Source organism: Malaclemys terrapin, chromosome 8 (genome assembly GCF_027887155.1).
Source record: "Malaclemys terrapin pileata isolate rMalTer1 chromosome 8, rMalTer1.hap1, whole genome shotgun sequence".
In the NCBI taxonomy this organism is placed as follows: domain Eukaryota; kingdom Metazoa; phylum Chordata; order Testudines; family Emydidae; genus Malaclemys; species Malaclemys terrapin.
This window is the reverse complement of record NC_071512.1, coordinates 76164862-76178314: the sequence shown is the minus strand read 5'-3', so window position 1 is coordinate 76178314 and position 13453 is coordinate 76164862. Positions and strand designations below refer to the sequence as shown.

General features: G+C 46.2%; 1 protein-coding gene across 1 annotated transcript in view; it reads right to left on the bottom strand.

Annotated features, from left to right (window-relative positions):
* The window catches only part of ABCA4 (ATP binding cassette subfamily A member 4), a 128599-nt gene that overhangs the window by 39569 nt on the left and 75577 nt on the right, over nt 1-13453 (bottom strand). The window contains exons 19-25 of the mRNA XM_054037008.1: nt 9913-10137; nt 6780-6957; nt 5452-5583; nt 3834-3973; nt 2819-2956; nt 1490-1683; nt 353-443 (exon numbers count right to left, since the gene is read on the bottom strand). Coding sequence (XP_053892983.1) covers nt 353-443; nt 1490-1683; nt 2819-2956; nt 3834-3973; nt 5452-5583; nt 6780-6957; nt 9913-10137 — 1098 coding nt within the window. The remainder of the gene's footprint in view (nt 1-352; nt 444-1489; nt 1684-2818; nt 2957-3833; nt 3974-5451; nt 5584-6779; nt 6958-9912; nt 10138-13453) is intronic.

The following is a 13453-nucleotide window of genomic DNA, read 5'->3' as shown; positions in this document are numbered from 1 at the left end:
TGATGCACTTTAAAGATGTTTCTCCTTTCTTGATTGAATCACATATTGTAATACACAGGAGTTTGAAACTATTAGTCCACAGTCAAGGAAGACCCAAGCTTCCAGTTTACAGTCTGAGCCCAAGATCTTAGAAGATGTCTCAGAAAGGGGGTTTGTCACGGAAAGGTAAGCAAAACCACCAAGAAGCCTTAGTGATTTCTAGGTGACAGTAAAATACACATACCTGAGACAGCGCTGAAAAAGGGAATCTCAAAAGCAGGGTTCTCTAAGCTTTAAGTAGCAGTACACTAGGAGAAACAGCCCTGTTTCAGAAGAATAGGCCTTGGACCAGGTGAATGATCCCAATTCTTACCATCCAGTTCTTGCTCGGGACCTTCCACTGTATCTTTAGGTGCACACCTGGAACAGGAACACGAGCACTGAGATCCACAGCTAGGGGAGTGCTAGTACAGATAAGTAAGAAAGAGGATGTTAAGTGCTTCAGATGCATATAATGCATGCAAATTAGTGTGTAAGAGTGTTATAATCAGGGATTGTTTCATCAGCCTTTACACAGCTTCAGGGTAGTAAGAAATTTGTCTTAGCTGGAACATCTTGAACATATTACACTCAGACTTGCAGTCTGAGGACTAGCATAAAAGACAGACAAAAATTAAATTTCACACAAGCATTGCATCACACCACCATGCATGTGGTAACCACATGGAATTCTAAATTACATGCATTTACTTGGGGAAGTTGAATGAACAATGGCCATACATATAGACACTATGATGTCAGTGGGTTTACAAACTGGGACCTACAGGATCAAAAACAATCCAGGTCCCTCTTCTTTGAGTTGCCGGAGAACCGCTTTTGCCAGGAGTAAGTGGCAGGCTGCCATAGTTCCTGAGCTACCCACTGTAGGGAGACGTGATCACATCTAGTGTATTGCAGAAGGACTCATGCCTGGACAAATGGCACTCCACAGGGAGATGCTCAATGTAAGTGGTGGGGGAGATTTTCAGATAGGCATCAGCCTCCAGAGCTGTCTGCCCAATTGCCATTTGTGCCTTTGAAAAGCCCTCTGCCCTAAGGCATATCCCATCCCATCTCCTAGAACTGGAAGGGACCTTGAAAGGTCATCGAGTCCAGCCCCCTGCCTTCACTAGCAGGACTAAGTACTGATTTTGCCCCAGATCCCCAAGTGGCCCCCTCAAGGATTGAACTCATAACCCTGGGTTTAGCAGGCCAATGCTCAAACCACTGAGCTATCCCTCCTCATAAAACTGGAGAAGCTCTGTTAAGAGGTGTATATTTAAATCCCCAATAGTCCTCTAATTTCATGAGGAGGAGACTCATGTTCTCATTGCCTTATTCCCTAGGACACACCATTTACTGTACAGTCAGCTTTGTCCACAGCAACAAACAGCAGCTACTCAGGTTCTGAACTGTTGCAGCGAATGAATATTTGAAGACTGCTTGTGCAACAAGGGAGCAGAGAACTTACTGAACCGCATTCTCCTCCCCCTTGGGTGTTTTTCATCTTGCGAACCAAGGTGAGATAGAAGCCAGATCCAAAGCAGTTCTTTAGGAAGACAGGAGAGCCTGAGCAGAACAATTTTCCTTGGGAAATGATGGCCACCCGGTCTCCAAGGATGTCTGCCTCATCCATGTGATGCGTAGAGAGGATGATGGTTCTGCCTAGGAGAAGGAATACAGAGATGCTCTGCAAGGTACTGTTCCTTCGGTACAATCAGGACTGTATGTGGATTACAGGGATTGGTACAGCACTTCTGAAAGAAATTCCCAGGAATAAGAGCCAAAGATTTCACCATGAGTTGATCCTATAGGGTTGGGCCTTATTCATGTAAAATAGTGGAGATGCAGGCAAGATGGCAAGTGAGAAAATTAAAAACAAAGAGCTGCACAAGCAACAGATGCTCCCACATGAGCAGGCAAACTCCTGGTGAGACTCACGAGCATGCAACACCCATAACAGCACTGCCACCTTCATCCCAGGATGACCTTGCAGCACATCTGTTACATAATTGAACACGTCTCGATAGTTTAACACATATTAGCTTGAGCATCCATAAAAGGAGAAGCAGACAAAGAACCAGGGGCTGGCTAACCCAGGGTGGGAAGAACCACTGACCAAAAGTTAAAAGCTTGGCAAAGGTATATGAATAAATACAATTTTTGACATGATTCTGCTGCCCTTACTCACCCTGAATGGAGCTACTCACAGAGTAAAGTACTACTCAGAGTGAATAAGAGTGACAGAATTGGGCCCATCAATGAGAAATCTCTCCAGCACTCATCCTCAGAAATGTTTTTGTTTTTAAAGGGGAGTGAGGCATTTGATAGTTCAGAAAGAAGCTGAAGCTCTTCCTTTCTGTAGCAGTTGTAAGTGCAAGCAGCAGGATACCCAAGCTTTTCCAAACCTGTTCGGCTCCTCTGAAATTCTGGGGCCAGCTCTGCCTCACTTACTCTCAACTGAGTAGTGTCTCACACTGTTAGGAGTCCCACTGAAATAAATTAGATCACTTGCCAAGTATGACACGACTCTGTGTGAGTTAGATTAGCAGAACGGGGCCCTCTGAGCACAGTTTAGTCAGCTCTCTCCATGTAAAATTAAGTTGCTATATCATCTCTCTAGCTTTTCTAATCTCTGCCTTAAACCCCCAGGTCATGAGACAAATGGCTTACGTGAATTTACCACTCGTGTAACTTGTTTGTGCATGTTCATACCCTTTACTTTAATGAAAGCTTATGCAACAGACATGCTTATTTGTGAAGGGGTTTAAAAAGCAATTTCCTCTGTGGAGTGTGTTACCTGAGCGATACTTCAGTAGAAGATCCCAGATAGACCTCCTGGAATATGGATCTACTCCAGAGGTGGGCTCATCCAAGACGACCACCTTTGCTTCACCAACAAAGGCAATGGCAACAGATAGCTTTCTCTGCATGCCACCTAAAGAGTGCAGGGACACAACTGTGGGAGTGAGAAGGAAGAGCAGCACACATTGCAGCATGTGATGATAGAGGACTGTTTGTGTCTGCTGGAGACAGACAAACTGGACCAGGTAAAATAAGAACCACTCTCACTCCTCAACCTTGGCCCAGAACTTGAACAAATACACACATTTTTGCTTGGGTTCCAAAATTTTAGCTTAATTTGTTCATTACTTTTCATTTTCATGCAGTGTCTGCATTTTCTGGTCCTAGCCTGGAGCCAAAGCAGGAAGTTCTAGAGCTGGTCTAAGAAAGCTTGCTTTCATGATATTGTTGGCCCACGTTTGCAGAACCTAGAGATCAGTGAAGTATAAAAACTCCTGAGTACTTATCTAATCCAACCTGCAACTCTGGACAGTTATAGGTCACTCCACCCACATGCTGCACCTCCTTGCCATTGTACTACATACAGTTTTACCTTTTAAATGACATGAACAGCCCTTATAAAAATATTACAGTATTCTAGGGTATTCACCCAGGACTCTGAAGCAGCAGTATGGGAAGGTGTTGCATTTTGGACCATTACCACAGAATAGTGGTGGGGCTGGGGTATGTTATTAAGGGAAGACATATTTTTGTATATTAATATATATTTTTATTCAGCATCACTAAAGTAAGTTTTATGCATCACAGATACATTCACAGCTGATGCCTTATGGACAGATTCTGCCACCCACACTGCTCGAGCAAACCCATTGAAATTCATGGGGCTCCAATTCACTACTCAAGAAGTAAGGGACTACTTAATGTGAATCGTTGGCAGAATTTGTCCCCATGGAACTAAAATGACAGTAGAACAAAAAAGGTGACGATTTTGAAAACAAATCCTTGGGCACCTGACAGGTTTTGAGCCTCTTCATTCCTTTTATGGGGGAGGCCTATATCTTCCAGCATCATCTCCATCTCCAGCACAGCTTCCTTTCGAGACCTCCCTTTCAGCTGGGCATAAAACAAGATGTGCTCTGCTACAGTGAGGCTGAGAAATTAGACAGAAAGACATTGAGACAGGTTAAATGAAGGGCCAAGTTGCTTGGTCCAACAGCAGTCAGTTCATTATAGCATTACCCCCTTTGAGGAGAGGAATTGATTTATCCCTTACATGTGCCTACGTTGGTTGGCCAGCAACTCTTCAGGATCACCCTGCCCTTCCTTGCTCTTGTTGCTTCTCTGTCTACCCACCTGTAGTGGGGCAGTCACCCCGCTCCGGCTGAAGAAGGGCTTAAAGCAGCCCCGGAAAAAGGCTGCCCCAGGGGAGCCAATTGCTAGGCTGACTGGGAAAGCAGACTCAGCTGGGGCCATGCCCCAATCAGGCCACAGCTGGCCCTATAAAGGGACTGTTAGGCAGGAGCTAGGCGAGAGTCTCTCTCTAGCTGTGGAGAGAGATGGGCCTGGCTGCTTGGGAGCTCAGCAGGGTACCTAGAGTGGAGCAGGGCTGGGGAAAGGCCAGAGGAGCTGGGGAGCTCCAGGCTGGAAAACCGCCAGGCTGCAGGCCTTGGTAAAGGCCGGAAAGGTACTGGGGTTGCAGAGGTGCAGCCCAGGGTATGCAAAGACAGCAGGTCCAAACCCCCCTTGCCGATGATGAGTGTATAGACTGCAGTCTGCCCCAGTGAGCGGGGGCTAGATGGTGACTGGCAGTAGCCACTGAGGCAAGATGGGGATAGAAGGTTGTGGGTTCCCCTGGGTGGGGAGAACCTGATTGTGGGTTACTGCTGGGGGCAGAACCCCAGCGTAAAAGGGCATCAGGGTCTGGGAGGAACACGGGGGCCAGTGGCAAGCAGGACATCATCCAGCAGAAGGTGCTCTGGAGCTGGAGAGCTAATTCCCTGGACAACCAGCAGGAGGCGCCGCGCCAGTAAGCCGTCGCCTCGCTACACCACCTACCTGCCTTTCCAAAATGGCACCCCCAACCATCAGCACAGCCTACTGCCAGGATTCATACAGCTTTTGGGGAATGGGGCCCTGGATTATTGTGTGCTTTGATTCTCATGTTAAGTTCCTCCCAAGCTCTACCACAATGCAGACAGTACCCATATTGGGAACACTTATTTCCCCTGAGGAACGACTTTGGGCCCAGCCAGTGGAAGCAGAAAATTCCCCGACGACCCATGCCTGCCGATAGTAGGAAGGGAATAAAATGTGGGCAGCTGGCTTCAGCAGTGTTACTGAGCATGCTCAGTCCATGTGAGCATTCTCAGTACAAGCCAAGCAGCAAATCTGGGGAGCATGTGACCCTGCATCCCCCCATGCATCTCCTCTTGGGGATTATAGAAAGGGTAAAATAGTATCTGTCCTTTAGAAATACTGACAGGAGAAGAAGGAAGGGGGATTCTGTCTCTGAGTTACATGCACTGCCAGAAGAGCACAGAGAAACAACATGGGCTTTGGGGACATCCCAAACATCCAGTCCGGGTGGTGGGGGCTCAGTTCTTGAATTTGGCATCATATGGCACTTACTGATTAAACAAGATGTTGTACTGAGGACACATGCCTAAACTCTGCTGAATCGAGTCCATATGTATCTGGATGTCCTTGCCACCAACCAGGACAGTTCCAGATGTGGGTGGAAACAAGCCTGTTAGGATTGACCTGGCCAAACACGAGAAAAAAAGCAAATGGACAGTCCTTAGGTTTCAGATAAGCAGAGACACTTCTCTCATGGGCCACTAGGTGGCACATGATGACTTCTTATTCCAATGGTTGCTGAAACACAATCCCATTGTGAAGCATGGACACATCTTGTCCTAATAAAATACACAAGTGAGATCCTGGGAATGTGTACAGTAACTCCACTAATGTGTGGTTCTGGGTTTGGTATCAATTGTCTATATGGTTCTCACTAGGCTAGAAAATTGATTCCAAACTTGGTTTGCACAAAAGTTTGAGCTGGTCCTTGCTAGCTGGCCAAACGGTGTTTAAGTCAAGTTAACCTGAACTTGTACTTTTCAAACCAGTTCACCAGACAAGTTTCCCCAGCCCTGACTACCCATGACCTAGAATGAGTCTCGCTGGGGCAGAGATCCAGAATAATGGTCTGAAGCCTTGAATGCAGAGTTACATAACAGTGCTGCCCATGGGTTATACTAGTGCTACCCTGCCCTCCTGACCTGCACTCTGCTTTGCTGTAGACTGAAGAGAGTTGGAGACTGTATGGTAGATCACTAATGTGTGGATTTGGTATTACCTGCTGGGTACAAACAGAAAACACATGTAACACCAGGCTTTTTAGTGCTCTGCTGTTCTGGGACTAAAGGGCCATTTTAAATTGGGTGTATAGTTTACATATAAATTGTACATAAATCCATAGCTATGTTATATTACGTAAATACCCCATGCCAGATCTACTGAATATAAACACTGGGGCCATGTTCTATACTCAGTTGCACCCAGGGCATGCACCGCTTTGGACTTCAGTCAGTGCAGCTATAGGGGAGTAACCGAGAATAGCGTCCAAGAGTATCAGTTGTGCTTGTTTTAGAGCGTCTCAGCTCTTTCAAACAGAAGGGCCTCTGTTGCCATTAACATGCTTATAGGGGCTTGATCCAGGGACATGTTTTGTTTCATCCACTTGTATGTGTCAGGCATTTCATGCTCTCCCTTTTCTATAGTCCGCATGTCCCTGCATGGGGACAGCCTGCCCTTATGTGCTAGTTGCAGAGGTGGTAGCTAGGAAAGAGAGAAGCTAGGAGAATGGAGAGATCAGCCTGCTGCTCCACAGAACTCAGCGTCAGAGCAGTAGGGCAATGCCTTGGATTTGCACAGCCAGAGCTTCCTCTAACACTTACATGGTGGTTGTCTTTCCAGCTCCATTGTGGCCGAGGAAGGCTGTGATTTGGTCCTCATAGAAAGTAACATTCATGCCATCCACTGCTGGCTTGGGCCTGCCTGGAAAAATCTTCACCAGGTTCTGCACACACACACCCGGGATCAGGTCTGGAGGCTCAGGTTCAAAAAAGGTGTTTACTTGAAAGGCAAGAAATCAAGAATGAAAACAACAAAGAGTCTGGTGGCACCTTAAAGACTAACAGATTTATTTGGGCATAAGCTTTCGTGAGTAAAAACCTCACTTCTTCGGATGCATAGAGTGAAAGCTACAGATGCAGGCAAGGGAGTCAGAGAGACACTCTGGCTACAGCTCTCAGCACATCATTGCTTACATTACAGCAGCATAACCAGAGTATAAACTACAGCACAAAGTCCCAGGGCCCAGTTGTCCCCTCACACCAGTTTTGAACTGGGGTAGGTTTATTGACATCCATAGAGTTATTCCTTATTTACCTGGTAAATGAGAGGATTTGTGGAGACACAACTCACTCAGTCACGTGAAGGTGACTGTGTTTTGTGTTTGTTCATATGTGACAGAAAGAGATTGTTTAGGTTTCATTGTCTGTCCATGTGCTGAGAGATTAAACCAGCCTGGAGATGGGGCTATATTTCCAGCTAAGCCATTCAAGTCATCTGCCCAGATGTGCCTTTTCTTTTCTTTTCCTATGCTGTTTAAAATAATAAAGCTTCCTTTTAATCCTAGTGGGGTGAAATTCATCCTGGGCAAAGGGCCAGCCCAAGATCTAGGACCACTTAAGATGAGCTCTGCACAGGGGTGAATTTTCCCCAAAGATCACAAAAGCATAATTTTAAACTTCACCATCAAGTGCTAGGCAAAGCAAAGACCCTCTGAAGGAAATTAAACCCTTGGACAATATGAAGACAAATGATAGGAGTTGAGAATATTTATGCTACAGACTCTGTGCACTTCTATTTACACAATGCACTTAAGGGAGGGTTATTGCAGGGAGGATTATTCTGCAATTGTAGTTTACTTCACTTTTCAGCCCCCAGAACGACTGTACTGAGGTGCAGTCCAGGCTGTCTGGGTGTGGCCAATCCTGTTGGTGAGCCCCATCTCCATCAGCAACTCCCATGGGTCGGCCATTCTAAACAAAGCTAGTAGAGAAGCCCCAAGTGGGAGGATGGGTCTACTGGACACCACAGCGCAGCTACAATCACAGGACTGGACTGTGCAGCTTTGTAATACAAGACACAGCAGACCATTCCTTTGGGCCTTGCACCAGGAGGGAGTCGAGGGCTCTCAGCATGTCACTGGATTGGGCCCAAACTCCCTGGAGTACCTGATGCGTGTTTGAATGCTAAGACAGGAGCATGCACACACAGACTCCAGCAGCCTGGCTCTTCTTGCTCTGCTTGGAACATTGGTCAAGATCCCACCACAAGTCTTACATTTGACATGAGTTCGTTTCTCGTTTGCCTCTAAAACTCCTGGACTCAGGCTAATGCATGTGTTGTGAGGGTCTATCCCCAAACTCTACACCTAAGTCCCCTTTTTTGTGGCCAGACTCCTCTGCTCTGCTGGCTTTCCCGTGGGGCTAAGGACTGGTCATTCTCCTGACTCCACAGGTTGAGAACATGGTGGTGTTTGTTGGGAATGTAGATGAGGGCTTAGTGCAAACTGCCTGAAGTTCACCAGCTAAGGCAGATTTATCTTTTGCTAGTTATTAGACAGTGCTCTGCTGTCTTGCACTTGCACTGGATTGGCTTATTGCAAGTTCATCTATCCTTTGCACCACTGTCCAACTCCAGTTACCTCACTCATGCCAGCTCTGAATCCGACTGTGAGTGCATGTTATGCCCCTGCCCCTCCTACTGGTAAGTGGAACCTTGAATTACATTAGCTCTGCGATTGTTTTATTGCGTACTGTTCACACACACCAATCACTATGTAGCTGGCTGAAGACCTCATGCTAGGAAGGGGGAATGTAGGCTGTTCCCTTTAGTGACAGGCAAAGCCCCTGCTACTGCAGTTTCGGAGCTGATGAGCAAAGCAAAGCAAAGATAAAGAGGTGCTAGAAGCAGATTTGCTAAAATGACCTTTGCCCCTTGCCTGGCTCCTTCCTTTTGAAGCACTGTCCTGTTTCCATTCACCCTGAATGCAGGTCATCAATACCTACATGAGGATGAGCTCTCATGACCCCAGTTTTACCTCTATCTTTTCAAGAGAGTCTGAGAGCTGAGCCCTTAGCTGTCTGCAGTGGTGGAATCTGCTGTGGAATCACCAGCTTGCTGCCATGAATTCCTCTGGGGACCACATGCAGAAAGCTCATCTGTCTCCCCACTGGCCCTTGAATACCAGGTCATAGTCAGGAATGTTTAGATGGGAGCTAATATCAGCATCAGACTGTAGAGACAGAACAATTCACATAAATCCCTTTGGAACCAGCCATTCCCCTACATACACAGGACCAGCTGCAGGATGGGTTTTGGGAGGATTTTTTGCCTTTATCTTAGCTCATCTCTCTCAAGTCTTGGTATTAAAGTCATGGACACAATTTAACCCTAGCAAGCCAGCATGTGTCCGCCTCAGGTGTCACTTGGCAAGGGTACCAACATGCTGTAAGAAAAGGCAGTGTGGGTTTCCACTGGAAGAGACCCAGCTGTAGAGCCCTTATGGTGGAACACTCTCCTCCAGAGGTAGCCAGAGCAGCCCAAAGGGTAGGTGGCTGCGGACCGCAAGGGAGCAACAGTGCAGTGCTTGGGTGTTTCAACACATCTCCTGAGAAAGTTCTCCAGGCAGAGCACCTGAGGAGTCCCTCGCAGAAATGAAAGCTGCACCCCAGTGGAGGGCTGCCAGCAGCAGTACTATTGCCTGCCCTCCTGGGACAGCACTGACTTGGTGGCAGATTGGAGCTAACCAGCACAGGATAGGCTATACGACCCATCACTGCTGGTTTGTGGGCAGCTCTGTCTTTCTCAGAAATAAGGGCTCAGGTCTATGCTCCAACATGGAGTGCTGCTCTTGTTTCGCACACATACACAATTCTGGTTTTCTGCGAAGTACCTGGGGGTTAAAATGTCTCACACAAAGAGTCACGGTTACTCAGGTTGCTCTCTCTCTCTCCTTACTAGTCATTTCATCTTTGTCCTTTGCCTCTGCCTTAGGCTTCCCCTGCTTGGTGCGCTCTTTTTTTCTTTTGTGTTTACATTTGGATTCTTTACCATCCTTCTCCCCCTGGTTGTCACTCTGTTCTTCCAGCTTTTCAGGCTCGTCTGCTTCCTCCCTCACGTTTGCAGTCTTTTCCTCTCCTGTTGCCTTCCAGGCTGGACTGCCTTCTTTCCTGGGACTCTTTTCTACATTAACCAAAAGTTAATTTAATGATTACCATCATCTCTGGAGATGTATTGGGAGAAGTGAGATAATAACAAATTACAACAGTACTTATCTCTTAGCATTATTCATCATCAAAGCCCTTCAGTGACATTAGGAACATAGCAATTGCACTCTGAACCATCAGACTAATGGTCCACCTAGTCTAATATCCTCTCTTCCAAGTACTCAAGACCAGGTACTACAGAGGCAAGACTGACTCTTTAATTCCATGGCGGAAGTTTCTTCCTAATCCCAGGTGCATAGTGGGCTGGTTTAAGTCCTAAAGCATGAGGTCTGATATGCGCTGACTGTGTTGGTAACTACAGACTATGTCCTGCCATAAGGGAAGGGGACTGGACTCGATGACCTCTCAAGGTCCCTTCCAGTCCTAGAATCTATGAATTTATGAATATTCTTCACTGTATCTTCACAAACCCCTCCCTGTTAGATCCCTATTTTGCAGCTGGGGATCCAGAGGTTAAGTGATGTAACCAAGGGCAGAGTGAAAGAGTTAGTGTGCAGTTCCCAGTCATGTACTTCGATCATACCTCTAGGAAGGAAAGATGCTATGTGAATTTATGTGGAGGGGGACAGGGAAGCAAGAACAGTGACTCCTCTGATGGGTTTTTCCCCCCACAACGTAGGAGCAGAGGTTCACTGTTTTACAATGAATTGAATTGATCTGGATCTATTAGTCTACACATAAAATTTCATTATATCAGAGTTTAGTCTTGCCCAATCCTGTTCCCATTAAAGGCAATGGAAAAACTCTAACGGAGTTCAGTGGTACACAATTAGACCCCATCAGCAGGTTTCACAGTAGCTGGAAGCGCACCTCCCAGCCCAGGTAAACAGTCTTGTGCTAACTCTGCACCCTAAAAATAGCAGTGTGGATGCTGTGGCATGGGTGATGGCTTGGGTTAGCCACCAAGTACAAGCCCACCTGACCCACTGAGTCTGAGCTCAGATGGCGAGCCCAGACTGTTGCCAGACTGCAATGTCCCCACTGCTATTTTTAGGGTGCTACCCCGAACGAAGCTATCACAAGCCTGCCTGCCCATGCCGGAGGCACGTTCCTGGCTGCAGTAGAGACATACTCTAAGCAACATAATTGCCATGGGAATACACTGGTACACTACTTAGTTTTAAAATGCATCAGGTTGATTTAGCATCGTAGGGTTTGTCTACACTTACGACACTGCAGCACTTCATCGAAGACACTACCTACGCCATGGGCGGGCTTCTCCTGTTGGCGTAGGTATGTCATGACCCCGAGAGCTGGAAGCTAGGTCGACGGGAGAATTCTCCCACTGGCACTGTCTACGCTGGGGTTAGGTCGATTTAACTGCATCGCTCAGGGGGGTGGATTTTTCCTAATTTCCTATTGTAAACCAGGCCTTAGGCTATGTCTACACTTGGAGCTAGAGGTGTGATTCCCAGCTCAGAGAGACATTCATGCCAGCTCTCATCAAGCTAGTGAGCAAAAAACAGTGTAGCTGCAGTAGCGTTGGCAGTCGTGACTTAGCTGCTCTGAGCACAACCCTACCTGGACCCTATTTTGGGCAGCTAGACCATGCTGCCACTTGCCACTGACTGTGTTACTCCAGCGACACTGCTATTTTTAGCATGCTAGCTCGAGGAGCGCTAGTGTGAGTATGTCTGATCAAGCTAGAAATCACACCCCTAGCTCTAAGTGTAGACATAGCTTTATTTGCTCTTGCATTTCCTGGCGTTTTCTTCTCATGTTTTTCCCAGTGCACGCAGTTTCTCTAAAGGAAGAAAGATATAATTGTTCATTATAATTGTTGCCCTTGTGACTCAGATGTGGCAGGGGTGGGGGAGAAGCTAATTGAATAAGCTGAAGAACTAAAGGACCCTAGTCCTTCAAATAGATGAACTATTATGTGCCTCCCATGGAGGGATTCCTCAGAGAATTATGATCTTTTCAGTTTTACCCTCTCTAGAAAAGAGGAGGGGTTGAGTTATGACAGATTGAATTCTTGTGAGCCAGTAGGGGCTTGTCCTAAGGTTACCTGAGATAATATCCTTTCCCTCTAGCCAAGAGCAGCACTAGGTTCTCCAGATTACTACATGTAATTCATCATCCATAATTATGATGTGTCAATTTTTTAAAAATAATTTTGATCCTGGAAAATGAACTGCTGCTTGGGGCAAATGCTCAGATTTCATTTAGGCAGTAACACCTCACTTGAGCAATTTGAAAAGCGCTATAAAGAAACCTATATCAGAAGACTTCAGAGTTTAAAGGCTCTCTGTCTACCCCTCTCCTAGGCACACTTGGCAGAAAACACAGCACTTATGTGGCATTACGAACAATCTGAAAGTAAAATTATTTTTCTATTAGCCTTTGGGATGCCCCTCAATACATGTGCTAAATGCTAAAACCCTCTAAGTGACTCTATGCTATAAGTGTGGGGTTTTCAAAGGAGCCAAAGGGAAATGCATGGCCCACCTCCTATTTGTGCCTTTGAAAATCTCCCTCCACACCTATATACATGCAGTTCGTTCCCCTGTACCCAATGCCTCTTTGGCTGATGGGTGCTCCGAAGCAGAGACAGAGAATGGACTCTAGTAATATCCAGGCCAACCTCTGTCATTCTGAATTCCCCTCACAGTGAGGCTAGTGCGAAAGCTGTTTATTCAGTTCAGAACATACCACAGTGTAAATCCCCTTTACAGAGAACAATGTAGCTGTTTCTTTCTTCCTGACCCCAACATGTGGGCAGACTGGGAGGGGGGTTTCAGAATGTTTGCAGAGGAGATTAGACCCTGCTGGTCTAGAAGCAACTTCTTGTGCCCAGACCCCTTGCAAACAGTTCATCAGAGCTGATGAGGGGTCATATTGCGATGAGCAGATTGACCATGCAAAAACACAAAGAAATTCCTTCATCTCTCTGCCTGTTACAGCAGAACCTCAGAGTTACGTACACCTCGGGAATGGAGGTTGTTCGTAACTCTGAACAAAACATTATGGTTGTTCTTTCAAAAGTTCACAACTGAACATTGACTTAATACAGCTTTGAAACTTTACTATGCAGATGAAAAATGCTGCTTTTAACCATCTTCATTTAAATGAAACAAGCACAGAAGCAGTTTCCTTACCTTGTCAAATCTTTTTTAAACTTTCCCTTTATTTTTTAGCAGTTTACATTTAACACAGTATTGTACTGTACAGTATTTGCTATTTATTTATTTATTTATTACAATGAGCCAGATGCTGTCCTTAATTACACTAGCATCAATTAGGAGTGCTTAGATAGGAACTCTCAAAGTAGG